The sequence below is a fragment of the Lepisosteus platostomus genome, chromosome 17 (genome assembly GCF_059453375.1).
Source record: "Lepisosteus platostomus isolate fLepPlt1 chromosome 17, fLepPlt1.hap1, whole genome shotgun sequence".
In the NCBI taxonomy this organism is placed as follows: Eukaryota; Metazoa; Chordata; class Actinopteri; order Semionotiformes; family Lepisosteidae; genus Lepisosteus; species Lepisosteus platostomus.
Window position 1 is genome coordinate 25,995,157 of NC_142627.1, and position 14,542 is coordinate 26,009,698.

At 38.4% G+C, this 14,542-nt stretch overlaps 1 protein-coding gene across 6 annotated transcripts in view; it reads left to right on the forward strand.

Moving 5' to 3' along the window:
• Positions 1 to 14,542, forward strand: part of fam135a (family with sequence similarity 135 member A) — a 43,591-nt gene that overhangs the window by 1,223 nt on the left and 27,826 nt on the right. For 2 of the 6 annotated variants that reach the window (XM_088610598.1, XM_088610600.1), the window contains exons 1-3: positions 2,384 to 2,780; positions 6,380 to 6,470; positions 12,946 to 13,073. In XM_088610598.1, coding sequence (XP_088466724.1) covers positions 12,997 to 13,073 — 77 coding nt within the window. In that variant the 5' untranslated portion in view covers positions 2,384 to 2,780; positions 6,380 to 6,470; positions 12,946 to 12,996. Of the gene's footprint in view, positions 1 to 2,383; positions 2,781 to 6,379; positions 6,471 to 12,945; positions 13,074 to 14,542 lie in introns of those variants that run through there. The other 4 variants (XM_088610595.1, XM_088610599.1, XM_088610596.1 and 1 more) reach the window with 3 other exon arrangements.

The following is a 14,542-nucleotide window of genomic DNA, read 5'->3' on the forward strand; positions in this document are numbered from 1 at the left end:
CAATCTAAAGATCCTCCTAGAGCCTCAGAGGTAATAATTTAGGGATTTGTCATGAGTTAGTTCTCACACACTGCCATCAAAGACTAATCACAGTTTAATTCAAAATTATATAAAGTTCTATACGGCATTGCAATACTTCAAAACTATTATTTACAAATGTAATAGTCCTGAGTCTATACAATAAATAAGACTGCCTTATTTAGTGAAATGAAAAGGCAAAAACCACTGCATAGAAAGGGCCAGTAAGATCTTGTAAGTATAAGTTCACAATTTCTGGTGTATAGAATCATCTGGTGATGTGTGACCTTGCTATATTGTAGTTAGTGTATGGCCCCCTGCTTTAATCACTTGATTTTATTACTCAAGGGCATAAAAGTGGAGAAGCTATTTTTTCTCTTCTGTATTTGTCCCTGGTGGAGGAGTCTTTGTCTTAAAGGCATGGTGTAAATGCTGTTTCTTTGCAGTGTATTTCTGCTCTTTTGAAACTTAAGATTTTTAAAGGGAAATGGTTTCATACATGTCCATGATTATACTGTAACTATCAGACCATGAAGAAATTTTAGAAACATATTTTAAAGGAAATATTTTTTTCTTAAAAAATAAGTTATTTTTTTCTGAATATGTTTATATTATACTGTATATATGTATCAGTTATTCTGAATGTAGCCTGCAGCGAAGTCTTGCTAGGAATGTTTTAAATGGATATAACCATATGTAATACATCATTTATTTCATTTTGTATAGACTGACATAAATTATTCACATTTCTATTGAACAGTCTCAGATACTCCAAACCACTAATGGTCCATTATTATAGAGGTGGAAAGAAAATTCCAACAGAAGCTCCAACACAAGTTGAGAGCTTTTAGTGATTTTTTCACAGTTCTCAGATGATACAACCCAATTATGTTCTTAAAGAATACCTCTGAAAAATATTAAACAATTTAATAGTATGTGGTCCAATTGCAAATTTGAATCATGCCACACATTATTAAGTGTGCTTGATGAGATTTTAATAATAATAATAGAACTAACATAGTTATTTAGAATTTTAAAAAGATGTTATGTGTGCTTCATAAGTGTTTCTGGACAGCAGCATTCCCACCTCCTGACCGGTCTTCAGGAGTTCAGCAAATGCTACCCCTGTAGGTGGCGCTCTTCCTTCTAAGCCAGCATTTCTAAACCAATGGCCCAGAACCGCAAGCACCTATAGCACTGTTAGTAAGAGCATAAGCGATTATCTAATTGATGTTCTACTTTATTTAATTATGTTTTCTTTCTTTTTGTAGTTTGTTTTGAATGTTTGGAGCAGGCTGTGTATATAACAAATATTAATTTCTACTTCAAACATTCTAATCTTTAAAGCACCAAAATACAAAAATTGTGCAAGAGCCTGAATATATTATCAAGCAACTGAACATTGTGTATTATTGTGGAATCCACAATCACAGATAATAAAGTAAGAGAGAAGTGTTTATACTAATGGTGTTATTGCGCACAGTCAGCATGGATAAGGCAGAGGATATATGTTGCATGAGCTATAAATAATATATACTTTTTAAATACTTTTTTAAGAAGATACAAACACCATCTTCTTTAGAGGAGGTTGAACTGCACTACAGCGGACAAATTAATGGCCAAAGAAGAAAATAAATTACCTAATAAAAATGCAATTATGCAAACCTTGAGTACAGTGTAAAAACTTCCTCAGTTATGTATGAACTGTGTTTTACCTCCTGATGCTGTTCAATCACAGAGAGACCTGAGAGGCTATCTGCTCAGAGATCCCTGCTTGTCCCCAGGCTCTTCAGTCTGCTGGGATTCTATCCTGCTCCTGGTCTTTCGCTTACTAATGAACATACCTTGTTTTTAAATGATAAAGACTCATAAAACGTATGTTCAAATAAAGCAAATTTAGACACTCATCTTAGTATATCTTTGTTATTACTGCTTCAGTTTTTAAGCTTGTTGCTTTTATATTTAAGAGTGTATATTTCCTTTCCATTCTTCTGCATTAAAATCATAAATGAGAAGCTACACATTCAATGATAAAAATAATTGGTGCTGTTGTTGGCAGACTTAATTATTCTAAAACTGCGGAGAGGATAAAATGGGAAGTCGTCATTAAGGTTTGCTGTTCCAGGGGATTTTCCATCCTTGAGAAAGATGACTGACTATCTTGCTCGTCTCCTTTTCTGTTATATATAATTTTATATAATAAAAATATATAATTATTTGAGAAAATAAAGGTATTCCGTAAAATAGGAATCTACCTAAAACAAAACGAGTTTAAGTTCCGGTTTTGTAATGAGCCGCTCTTTCCTCAATTTCACGGCACTATAGCAACCTGCCTGAAGTTGTTTTCTGCTCCAAGAACCTGCTTGCTCTGAGTAGGCTCCAGTCTGGGCTCCTCCTCCCCTCTCGGCGAGCAGCCAGTGTTGCAGAAAGAGTTACTAGTACACTACCAACACCACGGTATGGCTGCTGTTGGGGGCTGACTGTGCAGCATGTTTTTCTCCCAAATACAAGAAGAAGAAAAAAACGATTTCCTCGCATAAAGCGGAATATATATTTCTCTTAGGAAAAGGACAAACATACAGTGTTCACTCTCTGAATCCCGCAGACTCAGAAGAGAAGAAAGGCTAGAAGAACAGGAGGCGCATTTCCCAGCGGTATGCCGTAAAAGCTGGAGCGGGGGAAAGGAAACCCTTTTCAGTCGCCGTAAACAAATTTAGATCGGTGTCTCGGCCTTCCACTCGCTGACCCTGCTGGAGGGAGAGGTATGCGGGTTTATCGGCTCGGTGTGCTTATCGCGACGTGTCGAGCTGTGCTGCGAGCGGAGGTCTGAGATGCGGCTGTGGCCGCCGTGTGCGCAGTCCGCGGCGCCTGGTCCCGGTCTGCCTGCCGGCTGCGGCCGCGCAGGAGCGGAGAGGAGCGGGGCACCGGCCCGCCGAGCAGAGCGTCTCCTCCGGGCTGGAGCCCCGCTCTACTGCACAGACCACAAGGCGGACCGCTTACAGGGCGAAAAAAACAAAACAAAAAACTTGTGCAGAATCTGTTCGCATTTAAAAAAAACATTTTATTATCCTTTTGACGACAGATCATGAAATAGGTATTTTAATAATACATTTAAATAAAAAGGTTCATGTAGTAGTATGGTTCTAAAAGTGGTGGTGTGTCATTGACTAAACACAATTATTATAAGGAAGAATTGGGGCGGAGCGGTGTCTCAGTGGCTAAGGATCTGCGCCTGTGGCTGGAAGGTTGCCGGTTCAAATCCCGCAGCCGGCAGAGGAATCCTACTCCGTTGGACCCCTGAGCAAGGCCCTTAACCCCAACTGCTCCAGGGGCGCTGTACAATGACAGACCCTGCGCTCTGACCCCAGGCTCTCTCCCTGTCTGTGTGTCTCATGGAGAGCAAGCTGGGGTATGCGAAAAGACAATTCCTAATGCAAGAAATTGTAAAGGGTTAATAAAGTGATGTTACTATTATAAGAGGACAGACACTATTGGGATTTAACATCACTCCTAATATATCCCAATGTCCGCATCATTTTTGGTAACAGTTTCATTTTACTAATGATACACAGTGCAAATGCTGTTTTGACATACAGTGGTCAATAAAATGCTTAGTATTTGCAATGGCTGAAAAGTACCTTAGACCGCTCGGAGTGCTTTATCTTATGGAGTTCTAGTGGTACTGCACCCTGCTAATGAACTTCAACAGAAATTACGTTAAATGGATTTACCGGCGTGGTCAGGGATAATTATAACATTTTAAATGGTTTAAAGTATCGTGTTTTTTATTTTATCGGCATATGCAGTGGAAACAGCATGGACAAATTAACTTTCCTGTGACTTTTAAATATTAGAATGGGGACACACGGTTCAGTAGGGTTTTGGTAAGAAGTAATTTCGTTCTTGGGCCGGCATTCCAGATGTCAAACCAGAGATCACTGATGCTTCTTTCTCTGGAGTTGTATGTTAATCCTGTTTTAGAACTGGAGAGACTGGAATACAGGTAACCTTATGGTTGTGGGTGTCATTTACTGTAAGCAGCAGAAAGTCAGTATGGATTATTGCTCATGGGCGAATTCAGTGTAGCATAAAAGTCAGTTCCCTGACAGGGTGTGTCTTGTGAAAACAATATGAAAAGACTTTAATTTATGAGTTAAATAACTGTACGATTTGCAGAGATACTAAAACTGACACCAAGCACACATCTGAAGGAAATTAACGTAGTACAAGATACTATGTGTGTTTCCACACAATACAAGAATGCTTTTTAACATTCAAACATTGAAGAAATTAGATATTCAATTTGTGAAGCACCAGGATATGTTTTGAAGCACTCTGCTTTTGCCTCAGTATTTAAATCTTGGGAAGAAAATAATTGTTACAAACGAGAGGCCTTCAGCCCATCTTGTCTCTCTGGTAGTTAGTAGCTAACTGATCCAAGGATCTGCTCCAGCCTATTTGTGAAAGACACCACAGTATTGGCTTCAATCACATAGCTGGGTAGCTTGCTTCATATTTCCACAATCCTTGTGTAGAGAGGTCCACCTGTTCTCATTTTAAACACTCTTTTATATAGCTTCCATTTCTGCCCTAAACATTCCCTGAAGCCCTTCAGGGTTTCTGGTTGCCCTTCTCTAGTCTGATACCAAAGCAGCAATATTAACTCTGTAATGTGGTGACCTAAATTGTACACAAATCCTGTTTCTGGCCACCTCTGACAATGATACAGTTAGTGACTTTAGGCAACAGTAGTGTTCTAAACTCTCACACTGAAGAAGTGGCTTAATGGGTGTCTCCTGTAGTAACCATGATGTCTTCTGTCTTTTGGACTTGAGTTAATAACTCGCTAATTGCATTGGCTTAATCAAGAAGTCTGTTTTCATTTCCGCTGTGGTATCGCCAATGTAGAGAATATGTAGCTGGGGTTTTGTTTTATCATACAAACGAAATACAATACAAAAGAAAACTGGTTGAATTTTAAGTGCACCTTTTGAAAAGGTCTTCATGAGCTTTATTTTCTTTCCTATTTTTCTATTTTTCTAATCCTTTATTCAACCACTTAAGTCAATTGAGAATGTTAATGTGTTAGAGGAACATAAATCAAGATGATTTATAAAATGATGACAACAGTAAATGAGAAACAACAGTAATACTGTAGAGAAAGAAAAAAAGCTTCAGTACTCATACAGTACGGCTGCAGCACAGCTGTTCTATAGTGCGAACAGGAGTAGAGATGTGACCCAACATTCCTGTCAGTGTGGTAAGATTTCAGACCTGGTCTGATTTTGTGTCCTGGGGTCAGGTTGTACAGCTGTACTGCCTGGAACTCCAAGTGAATGTTTTTTTTTTAATGTTTTACATTTTTGTGCATGTTTTGGGTTGATGTGTCTGTATGGTTATAAAAGGAAGTTTATTTTCTGTTAAGCAACAAGGCATTTTTTTGCTTTATCTTTTATACAGCAGTCATCGTAGATGTGAAACCTATCTATATTTCTGTTATGGGGTGTCCATAATTGTTTGTAATTTAAGGGAAACATTTCTGTATTTGAAATGGAGACAGTAATGTTCCCTTTAAGACCTGAGTTGAATTCAATGAAGGATGTGGTGTGCCTAGAAGCTCCTGAGATATAATTAAGGAGAAGCTGTAGCTTTAAAAGCCCAGTTGCTTTTCTTGTGTCATTTTCACAAGGTTATTTTGTATAGCATACTGTAAGGTATACAGTACCTTTTATATTCTGTAAGGTGTAGAAAGGATATATGAAATCAAGAGACAACTCCTGCACATCAAGCAACCCACTCCTTCTACAAAAACATGCTTTGCAAATAAAAACCTGACCTCAGTGTTATTGCTAAATGTTATCCATTGTTAGCTAAGATACTAAGTGCTGAAGAACTGCTGGTTAAGCAAAATCTTCAGTCACATTTAAAATTCAGAAGGTTGAGACAGAATGTTAGTGTGCTACTTACAATGTACAAGAGCCAAAAGCCAAATGACTGCGTCCTGCTGTGTAGGGACTGCTAGAGTGGCCGACTTGTGCCATGGCATGTGTTATTGTCATGGCAAGCAGGAAGAAAATTAAAGACACAGAGGATAAGCTATTAATGACATTTTCCTTGTATTGTCATCAAAGTTAAAATCTTTTTGTGACTGGGAGAAAGCCTACTCAAAACCTACAGATTCCGGCAAGCAGTTTGTGCTTTAAGGATTTGCTCATTTACTTGTTTGTTGACTTTGACTTGGAGCTTTGACTTTGGCATCCTGATGTTTCTGCCATTGTAGAAGCCCTGTTTGAAATTAGCTGCTGCAGACAGAGTTCACCGAGCTCCATTGTGAAAATGAGCATCCTGTGTTTTGTTCTAGAATGGTCCTGTGATGGGGGTTCTTAATTCCACTGCTTGTGAAGGAACATGTCCACTATGAGAAGCGTGCACTCTGCTGGGAGTTACAGTAGGTAAGTGGATGTTTTTCATGAAACAAGGCCTAACATGTTATTTTCAGCCCTACAGCCTGCTGTGTGGGGCCTGCGAATTTAACACTAGGCTTTGACACTCCTCCTGCCAGACAAGCATGTTAGTCATGATTTTTATATTTATGCACATTGTTTCTGGAATTTGCCAGACTTGTTTCAGAAGTAATTCAGCCTTTAAGATGTTTAGATTTTTACTAGATTAAAGCTTTAAAGTGAGGTGGTTGTGTAGACTTAGCAATGAGCTGATTGTAGTTTCTCCTAAAAGCTTTTATGATATTGTGATTGATACTTATACAAGCAACCTGCAGTGTAAGGTCTTAGAAACCAGTGCTTGTTCTCATATTCTCCATTTGTGAGTTATTATTTGTTTGTTGTGCTAAGGAAGAGTTGTGTCTGGCTATGGGGCGTTTATAAGGGTGCTTGTGGAACTTTGCTTCATTACCATTGCAGGTACTGTGAGGCTGTGTTTTTGGAAATGGGCAGAGAGTGAGTGTTGTCATCCTGCATGTAGGGTCTTAGAGCTGGGACAAGAATGAGCTCCATCTCAGAGCTGGAGATGTATAACTGCATAATGGCACAGAACAAAACTACCACATGTGCCAATGCAGTAAAGGTTCAGAAACACACTATTGTGTGCACCTCCCAGGCCTACAATAACAAGGTGTTGTAATTGCCAAGCTCTCTGGGGGTTCCCTAAAAGATGTGCATCAGGAACAGTGGCCTTTCATTAAATTACATTTGACTATTCATTTCATGCAATTTTCTTGGTGCTTTAACCTGTAAGGGCTCAGTCTTTTACAGTAGGTAGGAGTGTGCTTTGTATGGCTAATAGAGATTAGAATGAACCTTATCAAAGATTTGGCCTCAATTCTAAATTTAATTGAAATGCATGGGTCAGGTCCAATTCAAGTACGTGCATTTGTGGAATTAGCAATTTTCGTGAAATATTAGTTTCACAACATACAGTACATGTCGAGTACACTGAATTTCTTTTCAAAAGAGCAGAATAGTGTAGAATTCAGTTAGACTTCATTCCTTAATTATTTTAAAAGACAGACCTCCTGTCTGGTGTAACTTTGGTCTTTATGCTGACCAAGATCCCCAAAGAATGTTTGACACCTGGACATTCATTTTGTGGAATTTGCCTTCAGTGTTAAGGAGTTAATGTATTAATGCAGAGTGTGCCCTTTTTCTTAATACCACATTTATGTTAACCGAGGAAGTTACTCATGGTCATGCCTAAGGTATAAAATCACTCAGAAATACCTGTGCTTTAGAGCTGAGTGAACAAGAGCTTGTCAGTGTCTCTCTGCTCAGCTCTCTGAAGGGCCTTTGTAGTAAACGTATTCCAAACCTACAATGAATAATGCATCCATACAATAGTATCCCCCATTCCTTGTAGCTTGGATCAGTAGTCAACAGACCCGTATATAATTCATATAATCTCAACAGCAGGTGTCATGACTATCGGCACTGTAGTCAGCTCAAATTCCACAAGTAGGAGACTGAGACAGACATTTGTAGCCACGTCTATTCATACATTTCTCTTACTTTTACAAGTTATGCTCTATACACTATTATGACTACACTCATCCACAAAGTCATGGATCACACTTATCACATGTGACCAGCTGTTGCAATCTGCAACAGCATCACCACAGAAGCCCATTCTGAAATATCAGTCTACCTAAGCCAACCCTGTCTGCCTGTCTGTAAAGAACTGAAATCGCACCTAGGAGCCTGATTGCATTGTAGCCAATGGAATTGACCCAAGAGTGCGTTTGCAAAGCAAAGTCTTATTACAGACATAAAACAAAAAACAGCTGAGAAAATACTGGGTAAAGACCAAACCTACAGTGTCTAAAATGTCAGTGTCAGAAGCAAAGTTGGGGTGTGTTACATATGCTAGGTCATTTATTATCCTGCAGGATACAGGGAGTAAGTGATGAACCTCCATGGGTCAATGAGTGAGTGACCGTCTATAGACACCCACTGAAGAGCAGGATGCTCTTCAAGAGCTCTGTGTTAAACATATCCTTAGTGGCTAAAAGGCACATTAGGCTGAATGGCAGATGTGGCCTAATCCTATATCATGATAGATGGTTAGTTTAGAGAGTAGCTTGCTTACTTAAGTTTTACTTACTTTACTACCTACTATATTTATTTGGATTGGTCTGACTATGTACAGTTATGGTTGTCATTCTGTAATGCTTTTGCCTCATTGGCCCTTGTGGGGCTGCTGTTAGTTAGACTACTTCACCTTTAACAGTCACCAAAGAGAAGAGTTAGAGAAATCATGACTCAAAAGCAGCAGCAAAAATAAATTACTAGGCTGAACATGTAGATGCAGTCATGAGAACTGAATTAATATTCTTGGGGCATTTTTATTGTCAATTAGTAATGTTCTGAAACTCAGTGCACTGTAGAAGCTAGGCTCATGCACAGGGAATGGAAAGACCACATGTTGTTGATGTGTTGCAGCTTATACATTCAGAAGATCTGAAAGGAACATGTCCTGTCATTTGAAAAAGTGCCTTTAGATCAAAGCATTTGCATCTGTGCTTCTGTAACTCACTAGTGAAGTATGTGGATACTAATTTTGAGTATATAGTGTATAAAATAATTATGGAAACAAAGGAAAAAGGAAAAGGGAAAATGATGCATTAAATTCTGGGGTAAAATTAGTATTATGGTACAATGCAATTGATTGTCGAGCAGCACATTAGAAAGTATCACTGCAGCTCAAGGCTCAAATACCTCCTGAAATGGAAATCACACATGACAAACAAATAAAGCCTTACTTTTTAGCTAATGAAGACAACTCCTACAGACAGATTACAGCCTACATTCCTGTTTCACCTACTGCTGTATCTAGATGTGTTAGAGAAAGTGGTGCAGATGAAGTAGGAAAGGAAGAAAACCTTCTTTCTTTAAACCCAATATCCATTTCGTCAGAGTAAACTTTGTGCGTGATAGGTGATGATCCAACAGAGATCTTGTGAATGACTTTAATGTATGTACAGGGCTTAATATTTCTGTAAAAGTAGTAAAAACACACAAGTTCACAATGGTCACCGAGGATTTCCAGCAGACCGGAAGCCTTTGCTGAGGAGATGGCTATTGGGCTGAAATGAACTGCTGCAATAAAACAACGGGATGGTTAAACTTAAACACTTCATAAAACATACCACACTTCAGCTTTGTCAGTATTCAGCGGCAGTTTTTCTGAAGGTGGGCAGAAGAGAGGTATGACAATGTAAAAACGCTACAGTGTGAAGCATTAGGGTGGATCAGTGCAATTCTAGGTCTGAACCTCAGCCAAGGATATCCTGGATTTGAATACCAAGCGTGCCCTAGTTGCCAGCGGCGACCATGCCATTCTCTCAGGAGCCTCTCATGTGGCAGGAGCTCATCTTCAACATTGCCTCAAGCATAAAGTTGATCTGGTGAAAACTGATTGGAATGTAAAGGCTGATGTTAAGTTCTACATAAATCACAATGCTCATGTACCAAATACTAATGTATTACAAATTGTCTGTACTAAAGCATAGTGCCTACATTTCTTTTCGTCATATACCCATTTTTATCTTTGTTTCTTTATTTCTCTTACACTAAGTTTTCTAATGCAATAAGTGATCGTATTTCATGCAATGCCATAGAAATGTGGATTTACCTATATTGTCTTTCAAGATCCCTTTTCTTTCCTTTGGCACATCACTGCTTCTGCCTATTCTGCAGATTTCTGTACTTCTATAGGGATTTCTAATTGGACATCTGATCCTTTTGGTTGTTTTCCTTGGGCATTATGGACTAGAGCTGCGCTTTATGAACTGATCTTGCCTGCTGGAGAAATAGGCAAATGTGAAGTCACTATTATATTCTTTATGATAGTGAAAACAAATTCAGTGATAAAATGCTGATCATATTTATCAAGTTATTTTTGCTTTTTATTCTTCAAATCTAGTTGTAATTTCACATAATGCTCAATATAGTGGGGTTTGTTGTGGAAATAAATCAAAGCAAATCAAATCTATTTTCTAATGACTTCATGAAATTTAAGGTCACAGGTGAGTCAGAGTCTATCCCAGTAAGCAAGGGTTGCAAGGCAAGATCCACCCTGGACGGGACACCAGCCCATCTTAGAACACACACACACCAGGGCCAGTTTTCCCAGAAGCCACTTAACCCACCATTATGTCTTTGGACTGAGGGAGGAAGCCCATGTGAACACAGGGAGAACATACAAACTGCACACAGACAGCCCCCCAGATCCAGGATTGAACCCCGAGCCCAAGAGAGGCAGCAGTGCTAACCACTGCATCACTGCTTTCTATGGAGAAAGTTTGCTTTACATTCATGTCCACGATTTCTTTTAAATAATTCACTAAATTGCTTTTCAGAGAGTTTAATTTGTTTTGCTCTTGCGCTTTTAGTTCTGCATGATTACTTACACTCTTCAGCTACAAAGCCATTCTCTGATGTTCAGAAATAATCTGCTCACTCTTTATACACCAGAAACTGAAATTACACCAAGATTGCACTTTGGAACATGCAACTTTGTTTTGAAAACTATTAATGATGGTGTCCAAATTTCACATTTGAAGAAGCTGTCCTGTTCAAATATGAAAAAGAATAATAACTTATATTAATACACACATTATTAGAATAATATTTTGTGTACACTAATTGCATTCACATTGAAATCTGATTTCCCACACTGGCAGTTCCTTGGTCAATATTCTTGGCTCAGTAAGGCTTCACTGATAGATTGGACTTTTCAGTTCTGTCTTTTTGGAGGGATAGTGCTTAAGTAAGTGCTGCTATAAAGGTGTTGTATTTCCACAATACCTCAGCAAAGTTTCAGAAAAGATGCATTTTTCCTACTGTAAGAGTGTGGTTCCTTTGTGAGAAATGTTCAAAAAATGTCCAAACATCAAATGTTTTTTATTATTTTTTGTATGATTGTTTTCTTTATTAAATTTTGGAGTTGCAGTGTAATTGAGAGGTTTTGATCTTATTTTATCAACTGATAGTTATCAGAGTGTATGTGTACTGTATATGTATAGTGTGTGGGGTGTGTGTCTTTAAATCTTGGATTTTATGGATGTACTGTAATACCAAGTAAGCAGAGGTGGTTAAACTCCTAATTTTTGCAGTTGTGATTTTCCCAACGTTAAAAATGATTTGTATGTTACCGTTTTTGTGCAATTAAATTAATCAGTGAATCTATTTATTGTCCGAGCTCTTAATGTAATGTACTTGAATGCTTGAAGAAACATTATTTAGTTTCTCTGTTTCTCTCAGCTGTATTTGTTTTTGCATGTCACAATGGATATAAACTATACCAGGGTTGGAAAGCTCCTTAAGAGTATCTAATTACCAGAATCCCACTGTCAACCAAAACAACAAAATGTTTTTGTTACCATGACCAGTTCATTATGCAGTCAAACATAGTCAGAAACTGTAGGCTGTCTATTGTTTAATTTGGGTGTACTGTAATCACATATGGGCTGTTCTGATGGAGGTTTTCGATGAAGAGTATTTTCTAGGATTATTTTGAATGTTAACACGGTAGTTTCTTTTCTATCTAGATTTTGTCATTCCCTAAAAAACTAAATGTGGGAATTACTGTAGGATGGTACTGCTTCCATGTACAGTCTGAAGAAATTTTCCAAAAGCTAAGTTTCAGCACTAGTACACCTGCCTTAATTAATCTTTCCTCAAGTTCAGATTCAAGGAACAAGTATGTTGGAATTATGAATCACTCTTATTCTCTCAGTATACAGACAGGTGAAGACAGCAATACATACAAATGGTAGGAGAGTAGTAAAAAGACAGTGCCTTCCAGTAAACAGTATAGTACAACATACAATAAATATTTTATAATATGGGATAGTAAAGAATAGTTGCTATATGTCGTGCAAAATTGCAATATTCTAACTGCAATTTTTAGCAATTAGTAATTTTGCAGTTAGCTAAGTAGTTGATCATAACACATACCGCTGGGGGATAAAAGTTGTTTCTGTACCCAGTGGTCTGTGTTCTGAAATTGTGGTATCTCCTGCCACACTGTCGAGGTGAGAACAGTTTGTGCCTGGGGTGGTTATAATCCTGTTATGGCACAGGCTTTTGTTTCAGCAAGGGTTGATCTAGATCTCATTCACTAATGGTAAGTGAGATCCTGTGAATCCTTTGAAGATGCCACTGCCTGCTGTGTGGTCTTATATAGAAATTTATTAAAAAATATAGTTTAGTACTAAGGTATTCACAAGGACTAGTAAAATATTTGTCCTGGGTTTTTCTTTCCAGGGCAATTGTGTGCAAATGCTGTCCGTGATTAATTATGTTTTGGTGAATTATTTGAATTTGGTATTAGATTAGATGTACAGAACATCTTGATAAGACAATAGCAGTTGGCTGTGATGGCTGTAATTGATGGTGACATTTCCTCACACAGGTACAAAGGCGATGATGTAAACGCTGCTTGCCTCTGCTTCTAGTCTGAAAGATGAGTGAGGTGCAGGCGACTGTGGAATTCTCTGTGGAGCTCCACAAGTTCTACAATGTGGATCTCTTCCAGAGAGGGTAAGTCAACCCCCCTGTAAGTCTTACTGAAACAGCTGGCTTCAACAAAGTCCTCCTCTTCACCCAAGAGGGCAGAAAATGTCCAAAGAGGATGCTGAACTAGTTGCAAGGAGGCATCATTGCATTAGTACATTTTTAAGAACTAAATTTAAGGTGCTTGACAGTGGATCCATGAGGGAAAAGAAAAGGGCACACCCACCACAATGATGGTTCAAAATGCAGGACAGCTTTTTTGATGGTTTTCATTCTATAGAGGTCCATAGTTTTTATATGCATTACAAAAGTGTTTCCATCCAGAAGGCCAGGAGTGACAGTTTCCCAGTCAAATTTTCCCAATCCTCTTGGGTAAAACACAGAAAATATGAAATGCTAAGTATATCAACTAATAACAGAATTACACATCATTGTAGAGGCAAGATATTTCATCTCATCATGGTCTTCCTCAGGCAACAATTATATCTAGCATGGCTTAGAATAGTTTTAATGTTAAATTGTGTAATGCCAAAAATAAGTTTACACAAGTAAATCTTATAATGGGTGTTAATGGAAACATTTAAAAATGGTACTCAAATAACCATCTGCAAAATGAATTACATGGTAAAATAGCTTTTGCATTTACTTCTTATTAAGTTTTACCTTTTACCTTTATTGCTTTGTTAGGTGTTATTCTTCCATTTTCATTGCTCTTAATTGTTGTGTACACTGTATGTAGCACATGGAAGATCCCTGAAACAGCCTGGCTTGGCAAGGTGTGGAGGCTGCAGTTACTCTGAAGAGCTCTGCTGATGTACAATAAGAACAACCACACCTTTATGCAAAGCCCAATGTAGAAACGGAAACTTTCAATGCAATTACATTTAACATTTACTATGAGATTAACATTTACTAACCATTTCTGCAGTTGTTTGTAGGCTCACCGGTGGCCCCTGCTGGCCATCCTTTTGCTACTGCACTCCCTTTCTCCAGCGGTTAAGACTTGTACAGGGAAAGTTGTGGCTCAGCACTCCTCTTCCTGTCTCACTGGGTGCCCTGAGAGAACTGAAGCACCTCATCTACTTTCTTTCAGCTGACGTGTTAAGCTAAAGTTCTGTGACCCTCGTTTCTGTGAGTCCGTTTTGATAGCCGATAGCTATTTGAAAATAGCCTGCTAATTGAATTTGGGTATTTGCATTCGGTCTGATACAGAGGGATGAATTACATGGTAAAATGAGTTGGTTTATCATTCTCATGAGATCTCAAGTATCTAAAAGGAAGTTGTATTTGCCTATTTAAGTGTGGGGAATAATTCCTGTAAGAATGGAGTTCCCCTGCACCTCTCTATCGCTGTGGATTAGTGTTATGGATTACGTGATGGATTAGTGTGTGGCAGAGTGGGTGTGCTGGGTTTCAGGGGCTGTAGACACCTGATATCAGTAAAACTAACTTAGATGGCACCTTACAGGAGATTGCTCTGGGAACCGTAATGTAAC